The 23,072-nt window shown below is 42.1% G+C and overlaps 1 protein-coding gene across 1 annotated transcript in view; it reads left to right on the forward strand.

The window, feature by feature from the left end:
• rims2a (regulating synaptic membrane exocytosis 2a) overlaps positions 1 to 23,072 on the forward strand; it is a 1,205,442-nt gene that overhangs the window by 739,125 nt on the left and 443,245 nt on the right. The window contains exons 11-14 of the mRNA XM_078540066.1: positions 10,571 to 10,617; positions 11,804 to 11,916; positions 15,368 to 15,415; positions 20,396 to 20,526. Coding sequence (XP_078396192.1) covers positions 10,571 to 10,617; positions 11,804 to 11,916; positions 15,368 to 15,415; positions 20,396 to 20,526 — 339 coding nt within the window. The remainder of the gene's footprint in view (positions 1 to 10,570; positions 10,618 to 11,803; positions 11,917 to 15,367; positions 15,416 to 20,395; positions 20,527 to 23,072) is intronic.

Genomic DNA, 23,072 nt, shown 5'->3' on the forward strand with positions numbered 1-23,072 from the left:
TCAGGGAAAATCTCTCTCTACCCAGTAGCACCCCTATCTCTAACTCCGAACCACTTTCTGAGGCCCTCAAGCATGCTAGATCCATTCCCAAATTTGAAGAGAGTGATGTGGAGTCATTTTTTGCCACTTCTGAGAAAATAGCAGAACAGCTAAAATGGCCATTGGAGATCTGGACATTTTTACTTCAAGGGAGCTGTCAGGGAGAGCCTAAGAGGTCTACTCCATGCTGCCCCTGACGTGTCTGTCAATTATGAGCAGACCAAGGCTGCCATCCTAAGTGTCTACAAGTTAGTCCTGGAGGCACGTCGCCAGCAATTCCAGAACACTCGTAAGTAGCCCACACAAACCGACATCAAGTTCAGAAGGCTGAATCAAATCGCGTTCAACCGATGGTTTAAGATCCCTAAGAAACCCATGCACCTATGAGGGGATCATGAGTTGGTCTTGTTGGAGGAATTCAAAAATTGCCTACCCTCCATCCTGCAAATACCTTTGGAGGAGCAGAGAATCCTCACAGCCAGGGATCCAGCCATCACAGCAGACAGCTACGATCTCGCCCATAGGCCTGAAAACTCAGGCAGATCCTTTCCAAACTATTCCCATGAGTATTGGAAAGATAAGCAGGGTGATCTAGATAGGAAAGCCCAGAAAAGAAAACTCAGAGGAGCGTGTGGAAAGCTACCCCCCACCCCTCTGCCATGACTCAAAAGGAGAACCCCCAGAGACCAGTGTGTTCTCATTGCAATAAAATAGGCCATTGCACACCTGACTGCTGTAGATTGCAGGGGAAGCTTATTGGCCTAATAGGGTTCCATTTGAGTAGTCCGCTGAAGGATGCCTCAATGGATAGTGCAGCAGAGCAGTTGAAGACACTCACTACAGGGGTTACTCCTCCTGAGGGCCTGGCCCTATGTGTAGCCAAGCTGGACAAAATTTCTGAGAGCTGTCAGAGGTTTTTGCTGCCAGGAACAGTGTGCCTGTACCCATCACAGAATGTGAGAAAGTACGTTGTACTGCTGTGGGACACAGGGGCCATCCAGTCCTTAATCACAGAATCACACAGTGCAGAAGAGGCCCTTCGGCCCATCAAGTCTGGACCGACACGAGAGAAACACCTGACTTACCGACCTAATTCCATTTACCAGCACTTGGCCCATAACCTTGAATATTATGAAATGCAAAGTGCTTATCCAGGTACTTTTTAAAGGATGTGAGGCAACCCGCCTCCACCACCCTCCCAGGCAGCACATTCCAGACTGTCACCACCCTCTGGGTAAAAAAGTTTTTCCTGACAGCCACCCCCCTAAACCTCCTGCCCCTCACCTTGAACTTGTGTCCCCTCGTGACTGACTGTTCAACTAAGGGGAACAGCTGCTCCTTATCCACCCTGACCATGCCCCTCATAATCTTGTACACCTTGATCAGGTCGTCTCTCAGTCTTCTCTGCTCCAACGAAAACAACCCAAGTCTATCCAACCTCTCTCCATAACTTAAATGTTTCATCCCAGGCAACATCCTGTTGAATCTCCTCTGCACCCCCTCCAGTGCAATCACATCCTTCCTATAATGTGGCGACCAGAACTGCACATAGTACTCCAGCTGTGGCCTCACCAAGGTTCTATACAACTCCAACATGACCTCCCTACTTTTGTAATCTACGCCTCGATTAATAAAGGCAAGTATCCCATATGCCTTTTTCACCACCCCACTAACATGCCCCTCCACCTTCAGAAATCTATGGGCACACACGTCAAGGTCACTTTCTTCCTCAGAACTTCCTAGTGTCATGCCGTTCATTGAATACTTCCTTGTCAAATTACTCCTTCCAAAGTATATCACCTCACACTTTTCAGGGTTAAATTCCATCTGCCACTTATCTGCCCATTTGCCCATCCCGTCTATATCTTCCTGTAGCACCAGACACTCAGCCTCACTATTGACCACCCGGCCAATCTTTGTGTCATCCACAAACTTACTAATCCTAACCCCCACATAGTCATCTATGTCGTATATATAAATGACAAATAATAGGGGACTGACCTGCACACTGGCTTCCAGTCACTAAAGCATCCTTCTGTCATCACCCTCTGTCTCCTACAACTAAGCCAATTTTGAATCCACCTTATCAAATTAACCTGTATCCCATATGTGCATTTGCCTTCTTTATAAGTCTCCCATGTGGGACTTTGTCAAAGGCTTTGCTGATATCCATATAAACTACATCAACTGCACTACCCTCATCTACACACCTGGTCACCTCCTCAAAAAATTCAATCAAATTTGTTAGGCATGACCTCCCTCTGACAAAGCCATGCTGACTATCCCTGATCACACCTTGCCTCTCCAAGTGGAGATAGATTCTCTCCTTCAGAATTTTCTCCAATATTTTCCCTGCCACTGTCGTGAGACTCACTGGCCTGTAGTTCCCTGGCTTATCTCTACAACCCTTCTTAAATAGCAGAACCACATTAGCTGTTCTCCAGTCCTCTGGCACCTCCCCCGTGGCCAGAGAGGAATTAAAAATTTGGGTCAGAGCCCCTGCGATCTCCTCCCTTGCCTCTCTCAGCAGCCTGGGACACAAATCATCCGGACCTGGAGATTTGTCCACTTTTAAGCCTGCCAACGCCTCCAATACCTTGTCACTCCCTATATCAATTTTCTCAAGAATGTTGGAGCGGAAAATAACCCTGTCCCCTGAACGCTCCCTAAAAGCCAAGGCACTAATCAGTGGAGTGGGAGGGGGGATAATTGTCTGTCCCCCTCCATCAGAACCACCTACAGTGTGACCTGGTCTCGGGCCTGGTGATGATGGGAATTGTCCCCGAACTGCCGGTGACCAGAATCGATTCCCTACTTAGGAACTAATTTGGCTGGTGGTAAGATGGTCCCAGCCCTATAGTTTCAGGCCAGCCAAATGAAGAGAGAGAAACTGGCTACAGGAGGACATCCCAGGGATTTTCCCTGGCTGTGTAGCGACCCGATCCCAGGTTAGGTAGGCAAGCTCAATCAGCAGAGAGCCTGTGTCCCAGCAAGATGAGCCAGAAGTCAGGCTAGCGGAAACATTCTTTTGAAGTCTGACTGAAGGGGAGGAAGTGCTCAGCCGCACCTCCCTGGTCAAAGCCCAACAGGCAGATCCTGAGGTCTGGCACATAGCACAGACTGCCTGCTCGGAAGCAGAAGCTACCCAGGTCCCTGAGTGTTACTGCCTACGAGATGGGTTAGTAGTGCAGAAGTGGAGACCCCGAGGGAGGCTTGCAGATGAAGAGTGGGCAGTGCTCCACCAGATTGTTTTGCCTCCAGAATACCGTCAGGAAATTCTAAGAATTGTTCATGCCATCCGGATGGCCGGACATGTAGGCACCCGTAAAACTTTAACCCACTTCAGTAAGCACTATCTCTGGCCACGCCCGCAGTCTGATATAGGGGAATACTGCAAAACCTGCCATGCCTACCGGGTTGCAGGAAGACCCCAAACCACTATTAAACCAGCCCTGCCTCAAGCCCATCCCAGCATTCGGTGAACCCTCTGATCGAATACTGGTAGATTGTGTGTGTTCCTCTACCCAGAACCAAGACCAGTTGCCAATACCTCCTAGCCATATTGGATCTGGCCACCAGGTTTCCCAAAGCCATTCTCTCTGGAAGATCACAAGCCAAGGCCCGGTACGGTCTTCCAAGAGAGATCCAATTGGATCAGGGGACTAACTTCCAGTCCAAATGTTTCAAGAAGTTATGCACAGCTTAGGTATAATCAAGTTCTCAGCATATCACCCTCAGTCCCAGGGGACGCTACAGCGGTATCACTAAACTCCGAAAACTATGATTAGGGCTACTGCACCGAATATTCCCATGACTGGGATAAGAATTTGAGCTTCCAGCTGCTTGACACCCAAGACTCCCTGAACGAATCCACTGGCTTCACCAACTTCAAACTAATTTACAGGCATGAAGTGTAAAACTCCCTACAACTGATAAAGAGTAACTTCTGGAACCTAGGGAGGAAGCCTCTATGTTGGATATGTCTCTAACAGGCTTCTCAATGCCTGTGCAATGGCCAAGCAGCATCAAAAGCTTCCCACAGACAATGAAAAGGCACACAGATAGACGTGCTCAGTCCAATCTAGAGACCAAGTCCTAGTGCCATTGCCTCTACCCACCAACTCTTTGCGACCCAAGTCCAATGGCCTGTATTGGGTAGCAAAAAAAATTAGCAAAGTAAACTACCGGATCCACACCCTGGATAGGAGGAAAAAGCACCGGTTATGCCACCTTAACTTGTTAAAAGGTATTACAGCCGGAAGCTCAGTAAACCCGTGGGTATTTGCCAGAAGGTGGAAGAATCTGTGGACAGCCAGGTGTCTTCCACTGAGGAGGAGGGATTGGAGGGTCCCCCGGTTGAACCCCCAGCTTCCAGGCTGGCAAATACAAGGGTCTTAAAGGACTTAAGTACCCAATTAGCCGATTTGACCGAGAAACAGAGGGAGAATGTGGCAGCCGTGCTAGAGAGGCTCTTTAGGGCCAGGGCGTACTATCCTAACAGTCCATGACGTGAATGTGGGAGACACCTTACCAATCAAACAACACCCTTACCGGATGAGCCCCAACAAGCTGGCTCAGGGCTGGCAGGAAATCTAGTACATGCTGGACAATTACATCATTGACCCCAGCTAAAGTAGTTGGAGCTCTCCCATTGTGCTAGTCCTGAAGCCAGATGGGTCAAAACGACTTTGCATCGATTACCAGAAAGTCAATGTGGTAATCAAGGCCGACCCCTACACAATCCCCCCGCCTTGAGGATTGCATAGTCAAGATGGGTCACTTGGCCTACCTGGGCAAGATTGACCTTTTAAAGGGGCACTGACAAGGCCCCACGACGCTCAGGACAAGAGAAGTCTCTGTTTTTGTCACCCCAGATGGCCTGTACCAATGCAAAGTCATGCCCTTTGGCCTTAAAAATGCCCCTGCCACCTTTCAGAAACTGACCAACCAGGTAGTAGCTGGCCTCAGCAATTGCATAGTGTACATGGATGATTTGATCATCTACGGTGACATCTGGAGTGATCACTTGATCCATTTGGAGGCAATGTCACAGAGTCTGAAGAGAGTCAGCTTGGTGGCGAATTTAGAAAAGAGTGAGTTCGCCCAGGCCCAGGCAACTTACCTAATCAATTTCCCCACCCTCAAAAACCAGAGATGAATCAAACATTTCCCAGGGTTGTATGGGTTCTGTAGGAAGCTCATGCCAAACTTTAGCATTCAAGCCACCCCCTTAACAGATGCCTTAAAAAAGCACTCAAAGATAATGTGGACAGAGGCCTGCCAAGAGGCTTTTGAAAAAACAGTCTTGTCAAACAAACTAGTACAAGCAGCCCCTGATATCAGTAATCCTTTCAGAGTAGCCACAGACGCCAGTGACCTAGGGGTGGGAGCTGTCCTGCTCCAGGAAGATGAGCTTGGCATTGAGCATCCCATTGGCTATTTTTCAAAAGACTCAACCCACACCAGAAAAGATACTCCACAGTGGAGAAAGAAACCTTAGGTATCCTGCTAGCATTCCAGCATTTTGAAATTTACGTTCACCATGGGCACCTGGAAACCCTGGTATACACCGATCATAATCCTCTGAAAATTTTGGATGTTTCGCTGGAGTCTGCTCTTTACAGCCTTTCCACTTACGAATCAGCCACATCGCTGGAAAGGACCATGTCCTTGCGGTTGCCCTCTCTCAGGTTTAAACCTCAAAAAAAAAGAAAAATGCAACAGGGAACTGCCATTGCCCGCTAGCTGAGTGTGAGACATGCCAGTGTGAATGAGAGAATGCATCTATACTTTTTTTATTTCCTATTCTTCCTTCATAAGAACACATATGAAAAAAACAAAATATAATTCTTTTTTTTTTTCTTTGAGGCTGTGAGGACTGGCAAGGGCCAAAGACCTCACACTCTATATTTTTATAATTTTTTATATATATTCTCATGGCTAATTTCTAAAATTTTAAAAACTGGACAAAGATTTTTAAAATGGCTGAAGTTATGTCTACCTGTGACCCTTGAACAATAGGGGCTATTTGGCAGTATCGAAGAACTGTTCACCTTGTTATCTCAGAAGAGACCCTAATGATTCCTGTGGGTCACAGAGACCAAATTCAAAGGGAACTACACAGAGGCCATCTACATTTCATAAGCCAGGCCTGGCCAATTGGAGCTGATTCATCTGCTAGGACAAAGGACCCTGCAACCTTCCTTTGAGACTTAATGGTTGGAACATTAACAATCTCAGGGACCCAGACAAAGGGATGCACCCACTTTGTCAAAGCCAAAGTGGAGAGGTGGGAGTCACCCCAGCTAGTGGAACCTGTAATATTGCCTTATGGAGCTATAAAGCTCAGTCTGCCATTTTTCCATCTACCAAGCAGCAGCACAGAAAAGGGGCTCTGTCCAGGTTTACATGCCTCGCTCCATAAGACCATAAGACATAGGAGCAGAAATTAAGCCATTCGGCCCATCGAGTCTGCTCCGCCATTCAGTCCTGGCTGATAAGTTTCTCAACCCCATTCTCCCGCCTTCTCCCCGTCTACACTGTTCAAACTGGAACTTATGTACCATCGCCTACAAGACTAATTCATCTCTGTGTGCCTATCTCATCATGGAAGCCATCTCTACTAGAAAAGTGTATCATCCAGCATCAGTTTTCAACCTGCCAACCTCTGTGAAGTAATACACCATTGGACTTAGATTCTGGACTCTTGACACACGTGAAACAATAATTATTTTATCTGTGGTCTTTGCCCTGTAAATCTTTCTTTCTCTACCCCTCTTTATTATATGAAAGCTCAGAAAGCTACATTGCGACCCTCGTCCCATGTTTGAGTGTGTGCAAATAAACTAACTGTCTGAGTTTAACTTATCTCGAGTTTGCTGTGGCATTATTAATAGAAATTGGATCACCCCAAAACTGAAGAGCTGGGAAACATGCCACCACTAATAGAGGGAAAATCAGATCAAAAACACATTTCTGTTTACGGATGGGTGATGATAGGAGAAATCAGGGATGTTTAAATTAACACCCCCCCTGCCATCCGTAACACTGTTGTCACAATATCATCAGCGATGCATACGCATGCAGGGATATTTTCTATAATTCTGTCCACATACTGCTCAAACAGATCCCGACAGATGGGTAATCCAAAGGTAATCTCTGGAAGCAGTATTCATCTGAATGGTGTTCTGAAAGTCGTGATTTCTTGAGATCCCTCTGCCAAATGAGCCAATCAGGATCCATGTTTGGCATCAACTTGGAGAAAATATTTGCTCCTGTGAACTTGGGATTCAATTCCTCTAATGCTGGAATCTTGTGTGGGCCCCTGTTTAGAATGTCTTAGAGATTTAGACATCTTGGGTCCAAGCATATCCGAGTTATGCCACCTTTTTTAAGTATGCAGATGCATACTGCACAAGTTGCATGTGCTGGTGCACTTGATGGATAATGCCATTACGCTCAGTGTTATCCAACTTACTCTTAAGCTTCTCCTGTATGTACACACTGCACTTTCGGAGGGTTGATCAATGGAATTGCATCTTTTCTGATTAGTGTAGCATCACCTCTGAAATTTCCTATAGTGTTGAATCTGTCTGGGTACCTCTGTTGTAGGCCATGGACTGACTCAATGTGACTACTTTTAGCCTCTTCTGCCACATTTGGTGCATCGGTGATCTTGTTTATGGTGACATTGTTGAGTTCTATATACACTGATAACCCTGCTACTGCTGGTCCGCTCATGCCCACCAGGTAGAATACTTGTGGTTTCCATGCAGACTTTCCGTAGCTGCAGTTCAACGTAAGTGTACCAATGCAATGAATGGGTGACCCATTGTGCACAGTTAGTTTGGCGGCCGTAGGTTGTATCATTGACTTCCAATGGTCCAGACATTTATCCTTCTGGATTCTGACTGATAAGATGTTCGCGCTCGCTTCCATCTTGACTTTGGCTTTGAGTGTGTTTGCCACTTTTTTTTGAGCATATGATGCTAATAGTAGCAAAAGCCTCCAACTGTTTGACTTCATCCACGCATCGTGTCACATTCACTATTTGGAAAGCCTCTTCATTCTCTGGTTGAAGATTTCTCCACTCTGAATCTTCACCCTGACCTATTTTGCTGCTAATGTCATCTATGGCCGGGATTTTCTGGCCCCATCATGGCGGGACTCGCCACGGGAGATTCCATTGACTTATGGTGGGACCGGATGATCTCAGCGGGCGGGTAGGGCTGGAAAATCCCATCCTATGTGTTTGTGTTTATGTAGGTCTTTGGTGCACTCCCTGTTGTTTCTGCCAGTATGCTACACATACTTTTTGTTTAGTTGTATTTTGTAACCTCTGGTTGTATCTTTGGAATTAGATTTTGTATATTGGCAAGCTCAATGTCCTCTTACCTTGCAAAGGCCTTGGAAATGGGGACAGCTTCACCGTGGGTGCAGAAGCTGGCACTTCCTACACAACTAGTTTGTTTTCTGCGTCCTGGTTACTGTGCTAATACTGATTGCCACACCTGATACTTGCAGGTCTTGTTGTCCAGCCACAGTAGTTCCATATTTTCTGCCTACTTTTAGCAGTGTGTTAAAATAGTGGGCTTACTTTTTCTCCAAAAGGTCTTTTTGGAAGGCTTAGGTCGGCACTGAAGCCATGACTAGCTCTATTATCCATTCAGACAGTTCAGTTTCCAAAAAATCAGAGTCCTTACCCTTATCATGGCACCTGCTGACGAACTGATCAATTGATTCTTGTGACTGTTGTCTGCAAGCCATCAGCTCCAACTGGTGTATTCTGAAGTTCACCTTTATACAAAGCTGATCCTGTAGCATATTCCACAGCTTAACAGAGCCCTTCTGATCCTCCTCAGACAGGCCCAAAGTATTGACTTTGTGCAACCCCTCGTTTCGAGTGGCTACCTTTATTTTCACTGCTTGTTTCTCCAGCTCTATTATGGATAAATCTAAAAAAGCATAGCTCCATCCTTTGTTTAAAAAGCCTAAATTTGGATAGAATGTGGCCTTTCTGTTCATGCTGAGGAGTTTGGTGATCGTCTTCCTAATGTTCGCTGTCTTTTCTAGATGCTCCAGGTGTATAGTGGATTTGTAATTTCTCTACTCTTTGAAGAGATTCAGCAATGCAGCTGAATTTTTTTCAATATTCTCGTCCCATCTTTTGGCTGTAGTTCAAGTTTTGGCCATACTCATCCCACTGGTGCTATTTTCCCATTGCACAGTAATGGCACCCAAAGATCTCTCAATGGCCTATGGCATTTCTGCCTGATTCAACACCAACAGCACAGTGTGACCCTGAACTGACTCATTGCTCCCGTTCATCATCGATCCAATTATCCCATAAATCATGAACTTGCTGTTCTACAAAGTACTGCCTGTAGAGAGACTCTACTCCCCGGGGTTTCAATGCACATACAGCCTCTGTATTCTACGAAATCTTGCCTGTGGCTCCTCCTGTGGTCTTCAGACACAATGCTTGCATAATTTTATGTTTCTGGATTCCTTTGCGCCAACTCACCAATCACACACATTGGACTGGCAAACAATAAATAGGTTCAATTTATTTTAAGACTCCAACTGATTATATATATATATATATATATATATATCTGATTGGGAAACCTGAAAGTGGGTTGGTAATACCGTGGCTGAGTTGAAAAGCCATAGCAAAGAGCTGCAAAATATCAGGTTTCCAGTCTGCTTCTGGTCCCTTGAAGTGAGCGGGTCAGAAAGGTTAAAATTCAGCCTTTGGTGTCTTCATGTGCATCAACTTTTAAGTTATTGCATATTTGTAACTAATGCAAAGTTTTATTTGTGTAATATATTGTTAATCGCACGAGGACCTTCCTCAATGTCTAGTTTATTGCATCTGGTGATCCAGCCACAGCTACAAATACTGCCTGCAGCAATCAACTCTTGGAAGCACCCAAGGACAAGGAAATCTTCATATAGAGGAGGGTTTTGGTGTGCTTATTGTAATTTTATTTACTGAATTGCCCCTGGCTTTGCTATCAGAGGCAATACTATAAAATAAGTAAATCATGAGAAAACCATGAGTGAAGAGTTAATGAGGCAATTTTGCAAACAAGTGAGGAACTTCACCAATGAGAGTACATACCAGGACATTTTGACACAATCCCACAATTTCCCATGCATAATTTTAATTGATAGAAATCATGGCGGATGCACAACAAAATTCCCAGGGGATGAAATTCTACATTGGGAGGTCAGATTCATAAAATTTACCATAATTTATTCATTATTAAAAGTGAGTCATAATTTAATGTATTTCTTTCTCCCTAATTTAAAATCAAGTGTGTTTATTGCATATTTTTATAACTTTAAAGAACTAATACATAGGAGAATGATTTATGCACCACTGAAATGTACCACTGAAATGGTAACCATCACATTGAAGTGTGAACTAGTCATCAGATTTTACTGTATGATATGGAGTCTTTCGGTGAAAGTATAGCAGCACTCAGATAGTTGTTAAATTTTGCTTCATGTTTTTTCTTACTTGAAGGGACATTCCCCGGATACCAGACAGCACACATGGACAGCTGGAATCAAGTAAGTGTGGGTTGCTTCTCTCCACTTCAGTAAAATTTACTTACTTTAACAAACTAATAAAATCAACATTAAATGAACAAAGTCAGAATTGACAATTATTCATGAATGCACAAGTTTGTAAAATTCTATCCTTTCTATCCCACTTATCTGTGGGCTGCCCTGGTACAACCTTGGTGTACTTGTATGGAGTCCCATCCCAATGCCATCTAACATTATGATGAAGTCAAGGCCCGAAATCCTTCCTCACCATTTGAGAATACAGGGTGATGTGAGCCTTCAAAGGTCATATTTGTTTAAAAAATATATGCTGCCCTCCGTATTCTTGCATGGTTAAAATAATATGTGCTGAGCAAAATTCATGCAAGTTATAATACCTTTCAAAGTTAACAGGGAGTGAGATTGAAGATTTGCTAACACATATTGAAGAAGCAGATTAATCCAGCAGACTAAGGGCTTTTTATAGTGAGGATCAAAACCCCAAAACTTGAGAAACACTAGACTAATGTGCATCATTGCTCCTTCATCAAACATATCTGCAGCAGAACCACCAGTTATCAAAAAGCCCCTGTCAGAACTCAGAATTTTTTTACCAGAACACTCCTTTGTACTTCAAATTATTAAATCCCCCCTTTAAGTTAACTTGTCTCTGCTGTTCTTGTTTCTGTGTCCTTTCTCAGATACTCATGACGACACATAAATTAAAGCAATCAAACAGCTCCCAACCACACAGTGCAAAGTTTTCTTGGCCACACTAACAATGAGATTGATTTATACAAGCCTTGGAGCACATTTATGGAAAAATTCTAATGTTACAAATAAATGAATTGCATATTTACAACCTTTCCAACATTATATTATCCATCTTTTGTTTTAAAAATACTTGTGCTTTAAATATAAAGTATTTGTCAGACCATTTATTGCTCAATTACAGAGCCAGAATACAATGATGTAAATCACATCCAAATTCATCAGCATAATCTTCTCTCTGTCAGTCCTCTCCCTGATTTTGTCCAGGTGCGAGATTAAGTTTTCATTGTCATTTTGGTGTTAGGAATTTCTTTCGGTTCTAAGCTTTTGTTTTAGATTTTGTTCTAAATTCATTACTACTGTTAAAGTGTTCATTAATTCCTTAAAAAAATGTGGGAAAAATAAATTTGCAATTAACAAAAACAACTTATATATACAGGTTCTAGCTCCTTTGAGTCTCAGAAGATGGAGCGCCCCTCTATTTCTGTCACTTCTCCCATGAGCCCTGGAATGTTGCGAGATGCTCCACAATTCCTGCCTGGACAGCTTTCAGTATGTAATCACTAATTATCATATATTTGTGCTTTCGTATATTTCTTATCTCCAATTAATGACATAAATTTGATATAACTGTACATGGGAAATTCTGTCTTTATGTTAAGTGGTATTGGTGAAGTTTCAAAGCATGGCAAAATTTCCAGGTCAAATACTGAGTGTAGTTCAGGTAACTGTGGACAGTTTTTTTTTTACAAAGATGTTTTTGGTTTGAGTTTAGAAATATATATATAAAACACTTTTGAGTTGTTTTGACTCCATCAGCAACCAAAGCATCCTGGCGCAAGGTAACTGGCAACAAATGACCAGGCTTCTCAGGCAGTGAATACTTCCTCTTGAAAATTTTCACTTATCAAAATGCTTTGTCTCCATCCATGTTCAATGGTCCAGCAATTTTGCTCTTACCAGCGCACTCCAGTGTTGACCATATTGGAGTCAGTAGGGGGCACAGGACTTACATGGGACAGTGGGGTGCAAGCACCACCATGGGTGCATCCTTGGTGTCCACCTGAGCTATACAGTGGAAAGATCTGTTGGTTACTTGCCTTTGTGCAAGGTATATGAGCTCCCTCCAAATCACAGCTATGTCCCCATTGGGGACTGATCAAAGCATGTTTAAAAAAAATTTAGCAATGTTTGAGGATCCAGCTTGCTTGCCTGGCTTGGATCCCCCTTCCACAAGACCAGTTTGTCTCACTTAAGACCTGCCAACAAATGGCTAGCATGCCTGACCTCACTGGATGTATTAATGCTTTGACTTAGGGCATCTCTGCCCTCATGTCCACCACTAATGGCATTAGCTTTGCATGGATGAGTTGAAAATCCACCTCTTTGCAAAGCAGGCAAGAAAATTGTGGAAATCGCAGAGAGTATGTAACTGCATCCCTGCTGTTTTTGTTGGATTCTGTCCATTTCTTACGAGAGTTACAAGGTGAGGGAGTGGGGGTGGGAACAGCAGAGACCCTTCAAATTTCCAGGGCCTACTACTAATAAAGATACCTTTAGTTTACACCAGTGTTGTCCAATAGGATTTTGATGATCGCCAAACTTGTCATGGTCAAGTCACCATATTCACCACATGATACAAAACATATAAAAGTATATACAACATTAGTAAAACAAATGTGCAATCTTTTGAAAAGAGGTTTGAGGTTTTAAACCATCAGCAATAAAGATTGATACAGTCACTTTCAGAGCCAGGACAACAGCTTCAAAAGTGTTTTGCATTCCAACTATTCTGCAAACAGGCCCTCTGTAAACACTCTGAAAGGGTGGTGACAATCTGTTACCTAAAGTGTTCTATTTCTGACAGTGGTACTCCAGTTTATTTCAAAAAATCAAATTCCTTCAAAAGTAAACTGTCTCTAATTTTTCAGAATTGAGAAATTAGAAGACTCGGGGAGGGAAAAGAAGCAAAAAAATCTCTACTTACTGGCTTCTGTGCTCTGATTTTTGCCTTGCTTATGCTCTATTGTTTGCCATTTCTGAACACAGTGTTGGGACATTTAATAGACCTTTGGCTCACGGCCAACATGTTGCAATCTTTCCTTTTATACTATTGGCGCTTATTCCTGTCAATTGCTCATTTCAACAGATCTATTAAGGTGAAGGCTGAACACATTTGGATGTTGCTGGTCTGGCCTAGCTTGCCAAAATTGCATATTTCTCATCTCATTGGCGGCCATGCAGCACTGTCCATTGTTCAGTTGGCTCAAACTGCTTAACTCCCAACTAAATAAAACTAAGCTCTTCAGTTAGTATACCCCCTGTCACTAGATTTCCAAGAAAATTTTGAGAGCAATCAGACCACTACCTTTCACAGCTCTTTACAGAATGGTTACAAGGATCTAAATGTATTGTCATTTAGAGGCAACCAGAGAGAACCGGAACAGAGTGGACTGTTAATCATTGAGCAAGGGGCCCTTCGGATCGATATGTTACTCTTGTCTAACAGCAACCTGATTGATTCTTCCTTGCTCAATTAGGGAAAGATGACAAATAGTGGTCTAGCGAGTGACAGCTAGACTCATACTCACCCCTGCAATTTAAACACAACTCAGTTTTAAGTAGCTCTCAAACGAACCACATCAATTTGTTATATGCCTGAGGTGATTCAGCACGTGTAGTGGAAAGCACTTCACTAAGATATATTCTTTTATTTAAGTTTGTTGCTCCATTTTTTTGTATTTGCTTATTTTTTTATATGCTCCTCCTCTTGAAGCAAATCTGCTTCTGATGGAGGGCAGGTAACTACTGGACTGTAACCTAAAGTAAGATAAGTGATAGTGACATAGTGAGACTAGACTACAGCTTTCTTTGGTTTGGTGGAATCTGCTTTCCTCCTCCGAGGTTACGCTCACATCTGATTAGTTAATGGAATCACACATAAATGTGCCAGTACACTACATCCCTGAACCACAGAGATAAAGCTGGCTTTTTGAGTGAGTGGACAGAATCTGTGAATGCATGTGCCTGTGAAGCTGAATGATGGAGAGAGGAAAATCTGCAAGAAAATGCAACCAGTGACCTACTTTAATGTTAAAACTTCAAATAGGACATTTGGGTTTGCTTGTACATACAGCTGAGTCAGATATTTTCTGCCCAGTGCAGTAATTTATGGAGAAAATTGCTGAATATGTAACAACTGATTAAACTGGCACATGTTCCTAAATGTGCATTTAGAGGTTTCTGAATTCTCAGTTGTTTGTTTGCTTACCCTGGCTGGTTTATTTGTTAATATCTTGTGCTATAATTCCAGAGTAGTTCCTGCTACTGCCTCTTTGAATGTGCCTTCTTTTTGCACAAATGTCATTGTCATTGCTTTTGTTTCCTCTTTGTATGTTTAATGTCACAACTTCTAACCATCCTCTGAATCATTACTGTAACCTCTTTTGTATCTAATTTACAGGATTTTTGCTGCTGATTTACTGTGTGTCAGAGGGAAATAAAATCAATAGAAAGAAATAAAAATAGATAAGTGCACAAGGCTGAAATTTAGATTGAAAATGTTAAACTATACCCTGAAAGGTACTAATGGGGGAAAAAAATCAACACTGTAATGGTGTTTTATATATATATATATATATTTGTGATCTCTTTTTGAACTAACAATGCAATTTCAAAATCTAAGAATGCCACTGAAATGTTGGCCTTCAGAATTGAATAGGCAATAGAAAATCAAGATGGATTCCTTAAGGGAATATTGGCTTATTGAACCTCTCAATGAAGCTTGTTGCAAATATAAGAGTTCAAAACGGCTTGTACTTTTGTAACTACGATCTCACCTTTATGTTTAACAAAGTGGGGCATCGAGGGACATACGGTAAAACATTTGCTGTGGTACTTGTGTCTTGTTTTCATTTTAGAGCATTCTTTAAGTGTCTGAGAGTGGATGTACCTTTTAGTTTGGTTTTATTTATTTTCTTTGTTGTTTAATTTTGCTTACCAGAGCCAAAGCCTTAGTAGAAGAACAGCGCCTTTTGTTCCTAGGGTTCAGGTAAAGGCACTGTATATCTGAAAATATTATCATTTGGAAAATGCAGAGAAGTAAATCAATGGCAACAATTTTATTTTCTGCCTGCTCCCCCTCTTTGTTGTATTTTTATAGCATATATGCATATTTTATACCTCAGAACATCTCACCAGTCTTAAGTAAAGCTCTGCATGTTTTCAGGAACAATAATCATCCACATTGCCATTACACTGTTTTAAAGAACAGTGAGCTGCATTTTCCAATTTACGTTAGATCCTTCAATTCACCATTGGCAAACAAATGATACCTATGCAAACAGATCTTATGCATGGTTGTGATAAGGAATATTGTGGTAAAGTTTGTGGTGGTCTCCCTTCTTCTTTGGGATCTTGTAATTGACTATGACTCTGAAAAGTCAGGAATAATTCTTTTTTAAAAATGTATCTCTTTAATGACTGCTTATAACCATACAGATGGGAGGTTTGGAATAGTGTGAGCCACAAAACTCTTCACAGCTGTGATCTGTGCACCCCAATCAGTCAGTAGGCTGTATGATTTGACATGGATATTAGTAGGCTTTTTCTTCTTCTTCCGTCTCCTGTGATGGAGTCCCTTTCTTTCATCCGGTGCTCCATTCAGTACACTGACTACGAGCATAGAATCCCTCCCCAATTAAGACCTACAAGTCCAAGAGATAGACAGTCCTGGGACTCAAACTAGTTGTTTGTTAGTTGGTTTCTAGACTCCTTCCTATTTTATGTTAAATATACAGTTATAATTCTCCTATTTAATTTTGAGGTGCTTGTTTTTAAATTGTTCTTTAGACCTTTTTATCAGAGAGCTATGAGGTGGTTTACATGTTTATTTTCAGTGTTTTACCAAGGAACACCAATGTGGTTTGCTGTACACCATCCTTTATGTCTACATAGAATCATAGAAAAGCTACAGCACAGAAAGAGGCCATTTCCCAGTTGAGCCTGTGCTAACTCTTTGCAAGAGCAGGTTTGCTAGTCTCACTCTCTTGCCCTTTCCCCTTAGCTTTGCATTATATTTTCCCTTCAGGTGCTTATACAATTCCCTTTTGAAAGCCATGATTAAATCTGCCTCACGCATTCTGGCAGTGCATTCCAAATCCTAACCACTTGCTGCAAATTATCATTTTTCTTCATGTCGCTTTTGTTTCTTTTGTCAATTGCTTTAAATCTATGTTTTCTGGTTCTCGATCATTCCACCAGTGGGAACAGTTTCTCCCTATTTACTCTGTCCAGACTTCTCATGAGTCTGAGCATCTCTATTAAATTTCCTCTCAATCTTCTTTTCTCAAAGGAGAACAATCCCAGCTTCTTCAATCTATCCATGTAGCTGAAGCTTCTCATCCCTGGAACCATTTTTGTAAATCCTTTATACAATCTCTCTAGAGCCTTCACATACTTCCTGGTGTGCTGCCCAGAATAGGACACAATACTCTAGGCCATCAGAAATGTGCACTGAATTGCATATTAAGTCATTAGAGCAAAATGATGCTTGCTGTTCTGGTTGTCTTCTGAAGTGGTGAAGACACTGCTCCATTATAGCTATCCTGTTATAGTGTTGCCACTCAAACATTTATCCAGCTAGAAGAATATGTTAAAACAATGAAACCAATTACAAATGTATTTTGATGAAATCAGACCAGATATTACTCACTTATCTGTGTTATTGGAGGTTTGGCCTGATCACTATCTAATCTGGCTTGTTCCAAATACCACCATTCTTTCATGCTTTGTTCTCAATGGGCAGAGCACCAGTGGCCATAACGGAAACATTTTTGCTGCAATTAATTTTCTGACTTGAAATGTGTAAACTGCTTGTTTACGGCAACGAAACCGTCTTTTGAAAAGTGGAAAACATTTATTCAATGTTTACAGATCCCCAGATTACTTCCAGTGAATACATTTTCACCAGCGAAGGAAAGCATGGGAAGAGGGAAGAAGTGGGGTTTGGGAAGAAGTGGGGTTGATCACTGCAAAACCAGAATAAATCTGCTTCCAATTTACCTATAGATCTTAAACAGAAAAGGAATAAATACCAAGATCATTCCGTACTGTTGATTGTGAAATAGTTTCTGAATGAAGGATAGCTGAGCTAAGGTTTGTGCTTAGGTACAATTTGTTTGCTAACGTATTAGAGCTTAAGTTTAGATACCATTTCTACCTCCCCATAGAACATTAGACTGTAAATTTATTTTATTAGACCTTCATTTGCAATTTGACAGAATGCTTCTTTGCTTTGCTGCATGTTTGAGGAATTGTCTGTTCATTCTATTCTCAGCTATATCTGTAGTTTGCATCATTGTTCAAACAAGTTTACTTTGATGTTAAAACTAGAAATTCTCAAGAACAAATATACAGGTCTGAATGATTGACTGAGAGAGACTGCCTGGAATAGAAGGAGTGAATATGAGAGACACTCCAGATGGAAGGGGTGAATGGGTGAAGCAGTCACAAATGGAATGAGTGAATGAGTGAGACAGTCTGAAGGAAGTGAGTGACTGAAGCAATCCAAAATGAAAAGCTTATGAGTTGAGCTACTTTTGAGTTCTAGCCGACCATTAGACAGATTTCACAACCTGTCCCCTATACTTAAATGCACAAACAGCAGAGATGTTATTTCCTCATTAGCATTGAGTCTTCAAGTTCTGAGGCATCAACCAGGCATCCTGGTGCAATTTACTGGATTGAATCCTGCCAACTTCAAGCCAGTCCAGTCAGCAGAAGGACAATTACAGTCCTGGTCCTAGACCTGATTGAGGGAGGGAGTCCTGATTGAGGGAGGGAGTCCTGATTGCAGAAGAAGTGGAGAGGCAGCAGCTCAGGTTATTTAAGTAGCACAGGAAGAACAAAACTTGTATCAAATTTGCTTGGGATTGGCCTCTTTACTTCTCAATCACCCATAAAGATGATCGAACATATATGACACACATTCTAATCATTTTTAACTTGTGTTCCTATCTAGATCAAAGGTAGAATTTACACTCTGACAGGTGGACAGGGGGCTTAACATTAGATTGAACTTGGATGGTGCTCCCAGTGCCTACCCACCCACCCCAACCTGATCATTGGGCTATTGTTGGGAAAGTGGGGGGGGGGGGTACTTCCTTTCCAGCCTCCTTGGGCCCATATCAAAGCTCCCTCCCCCATTTCCCCCCCCCCCCCCCCCACACCCATGCTTGCATCCCAGCACCGCCCCCCCACCCCCCCACCCCACATCAGCACCTAGCACCCCTCGCCGGGGCCCCTTAGGCTGGCCCTACCGAACACCCCGCCCCCCCCCCCCCCCAACTTAACTCCCTATCCGGCTCCAATGAGGATCACTGTCAGGTCCCAGTGGCACTGTTGGGACCAGAGCTGCAGTTGCTAAGCCAGTAGCCCTCAGAGGCAGGACTTCCTCCCCAGATGAGGATAGAAATCTCACCCTCAGCCAAATAACGCTCCACTGAACATTAAATGGCTGTGGGGTAACCAGCCTAAGCGGGGATGGGTTTTCCATTGACTTTTTCACCAGGGGTGGGCGGAAACCCAGTAAGACCCTGCCTTAGTTGTTCATTTTAAATCTGATGAAATCGATAGATTTTTGGTAACCAAAGGTATTAAGGGAAATGGGTAAAGGTGGTTAAGGGGGAGTTAGGTCGCAGATCAGCCATGATCGTACTGAATCTGGAACAGGTTTAAGGAGCTAAATCTTCCGATGTTCCTAAGAAAAATGGCATTTGGGGCAGTCAGACCCTAATTTGCAATAATGTTGAACGTGCCTATCACCCAGATGCAAAGTGGAAGACACCTTTGAAAATGGGGATTCATGAGGCAATAAGACTACCAATCCCTTTTTGAGGCTTTTATTGCCCCATTAATAGTAGGTTAAATAAGTTAAAATCAAGCCCAGTGAATGAAACAGTCTCGAATGGAAAGAATGAGTGTGTGAGTGGAAAAGTGACAGAGAATACGAGAAAGGAATAGTCAGGGAAAGAGAATGAATGAAAAAGAGAGTACTGTACGTAGAATATTGGTGGAGAGTGAGAGACCTAGTGGAACTGAGAAAATAAATAAGACAAAAGGAATAAATGAAAGGCAATAAAATCAAGCTGAAAAAAGAAACAAATAAAAACTGTAGGAGCAATAACAGCAGAGAGAGCACAGGGAATACAGATATGAGCTGTTTGTGAGGCACGAGAGAGAGCATTTAAGTCGAAAGAACAATGGGAGAAAAGAGAGAACCTGGAAAAGAAACTGAAAACATAAGTAAGTGAGAGCCAGAAATAACATTATAGAGAGAGCGAGATGCAGTCTCTGCAGTTTTAGAAAAGTTTTCTTGATTTCAGATTTGAATTACATAATTTATTGAACCCACATAATGCATTAAAAATGCAGTGAACTACAGATTGGTTTCTGGTCTCTAGCTTGCTTTAGTTCTTGAAACAATGAAAGAGTGTAAATGTCATTGCCTAATTTATGTTTTTTATGTCTGTTATTTTTGATAATAACTACAATAAGTGTGATATACTGACTATGTTTATTGTTATCCTTTTAGACCTGGTCTCTTACCAAAATCAGTGAAACTATCAATCCTCTACATGTTAACTACTGGAAAAAGAAATGCATTTTGCGCAATCGAAGGTTTCAGTGTAGTTTTGCCACATATTTTGTTCATAGATTTTTGAACCATCATCTTCAAAAAAATGTCTCTTAAAGGATATTACTTGAAACACACCTAGATTCATTCAATCCATTATAGGGTCCATTACTTGACAAAATGCCACCTAATTTACTGTTCCTATATATGCCAGTGTTTGCATTCTCAGGGTTAATGTAACTTGTGCAGATGAACTGAAATGGATTATAATGATTTCAGATTATGAAGGATTTTAGAGAGTATTTAGAGAGTTTTAAAGGTGTATCCTTAAAAGGAATTCTCTGAGATAGGTATCAACAATAGCAGTGATTATATGATGGTATGATCTTCCAACAGATAAAACTCTGGTACGACAAAGTTGGCCACCAGCTTATTGTTACAATACTTGGAGCGAAAGATCTTCCTTTCAGGGAAGAGGGAAGGCCAAGGAATCCCTATGTGAAAATTTATTTTCTTCCTGACCGAAGGTAGGAGTCTTTAACTGGCTTTCCACACGAAATTGTTCGGATAAAATATTTGCCACCTGATTTTTTTATTTGTTGCTTCTCGAGAACTTTACCTGATCTATTTGATTAATCTCATACTTTGTTCTTGTCTAGCTTAATTTCTGCTATTCAGAATTCCTGGCTAGACAACTGGCCTGCTTTTAGTGCCACTCTCTTACTGAACTTTGCATGGTTATGGGAATGGTCTCAGATGATTTACACTCTTGCTTAATTATGGTTGCTTCTCTTTGATAATTTATCTGAGATGAACATGTGGAGAAGTGCAGATGTAAACCTGCTATTCCAGAACATTTACATGATTACACTGCCCATTAGGTCAATGGTTTAATTTCTCTGAATTTTGCATGAATTGTTATTTAAAACGGACAATTTAGACTGCATATACAGCGAGACAAACTCTGCATCAGCTTATAGAATGTAATTGGCAGAAATATCTTGTAGTGTTTTACATCTGGATACCTTTACTCAAATTTGAAGTGCTACCATGAAACAAATTTATAAGCTAAATGAACAGTAATGATAACTTTACATGATTGTGGTACAGGTTGCTCAAAGCACTTTCCAAAATAAAATGCCAGACCCTGTGTCCTTCTTGATTATTAATTGCAAATGCCAAAGATAATTGAATTGTACAGTACATATATGAAAAATGAATTCTTACAAATGAGCTACAATTTAATGCACAAAGCCATTAGGGTGTAATTTTCTCTTATTGAATTGTGGATAATGAGGAGAAGGTTCCATCCAAACTATGGAAGCTGATCAATAACAATGTTTACAAATAAGCTCAGGAGTCTACAAAATAATTATCCTTTTATTTATGTATCTTGGGAAGCCCCTATTGCTCCCCAGGCCCATGGCTGTACACCTTGGATTGTGATCTAATACCAGCGTTTTGGAATTGATTCAATTGTAAACCTCACATACACCTTTTGTGAGGGTAGATTTGATGAATTCACAAACCAGTTCAGAGTCTGGAGTGCATATTGGGAATCAAGTGCACAGCTCAGTGAGCCCTGCAGGATTTACCTTCCATGACATATATTTCTGTGAGACAGGAATCATTGTCCTGAAAAAGGTACCTTTGCAGTAGTTTTATAATATTGCAGAAGTGATGTTATTAGGTTTTCCACATCATCGTATAGCGAATATGCCAGGTCAGCTTCAGCTGTGAATCCACACTTGAGGTGCTTAAAGTCAAATCCCAGTACCTGCATATATAAATGCTCAACCAAGGTAGATAAATGCTGAGTCATATACAGCAGTATGTTGCAAGGTTTTCTTAAGAATATTCATTTAAACATTTTAAGGCCACTTCTGTACCTTATTTTCTGCTTAGATTCTCATTAGCTTTTGTGCCAATTGATTTAATTTTTATCAGCTCAAGTAACTTTAATGACATCAGTTGATTTCCCATATAGAAACCAGCTTTTTGATATGCCAGTAAGGTGAGATGCTATGCAGCACACTATGCACATGAGGCGCTTAAAGTCAAATCCCAGTACCTGTATACACAAATCCTCAGACAGAGGTGACCAGACCTCAGTAGTTCAAGCAAAGGCTTTTATTCTCAAAGGAAGCTGGGATAGTAGACCAATTTATACCATTAAGTTCTGTGAAAATATGATGAAACACAGGGCTGGATTATACCTCTCAGTCCAGCGTAAATTTTGGGGAGGAGTCTGCGCCTGCTTAGCCAGTTTGCCCCACTTTAATTTTTTTGGGCCATGGTCCTTTAATTAGTAAGAGGCCGAACTTCCATCTGTCTCCAGGCGGAAGTCCCGCCTCATAAAGCTGCTAGTCAGTCGGAGGCCGGCAGCTCTGTGCCACATCAGGTTTACTGGCCGCTGCCTGTATTGCAGGAAGTAGAAGAAGCGTAGATGCCCCCAAACACAGGTAAGTCTGGCATCTCACCAGGGCTGAGTTAGCCCAACAAGCAGGGTGAGGGGACAGGTTGAACAGGGCAGGGTACGGGGTGGTGAGTGGTAGATGCAGGGAGGCAAAACTGTGGAGGGGTTGTAGGGGCCTCCAGTTTGCTTAGAGAGCTTGGGAAGGAGGCATCCCCGCTTTCACTGACCAGCAATCCACAGGGTTAAACCTGCTGGACCATATGTTGGGTACAGGCTTCTCCTGCTGCCCAATAAATCAGAGCAGCAGTGGGATGAGCTCCTTAACTGGGCATTGATTGTCCACGAGGTCCTCAATTGGATCATAGGCAGGCGACCTACCAGCCACTTCCCTCACCACCCCAAAAATTGTGGCAGGGACAGATGGGTAGGTGGCAGTGATGGACATGCTGTCGATGGTACAGAGCTCTGATTTACAAGTCCACCCGCATGCTCTTCTGCCCACATCTGGCCCATGAACTTCTGCCCATAGTGTTGGATATTTCTTCAGAAGTGCTCAATAAGGGTGATATGTCCTACTTAAAAAATTATGCATGAAAAGAAGCATGCCAGTTAAGCCTGATTGGCCACACTTACCAAGGTACCATCAACCATACTTTC

The sequence above is a fragment of the Cetorhinus maximus genome, chromosome 4, assembly GCF_964194155.1.
Source record: "Cetorhinus maximus chromosome 4, sCetMax3.hap1.1, whole genome shotgun sequence".
In the NCBI taxonomy this organism is placed as follows: Eukaryota; Metazoa; Chordata; class Chondrichthyes; order Lamniformes; family Cetorhinidae; genus Cetorhinus; species Cetorhinus maximus.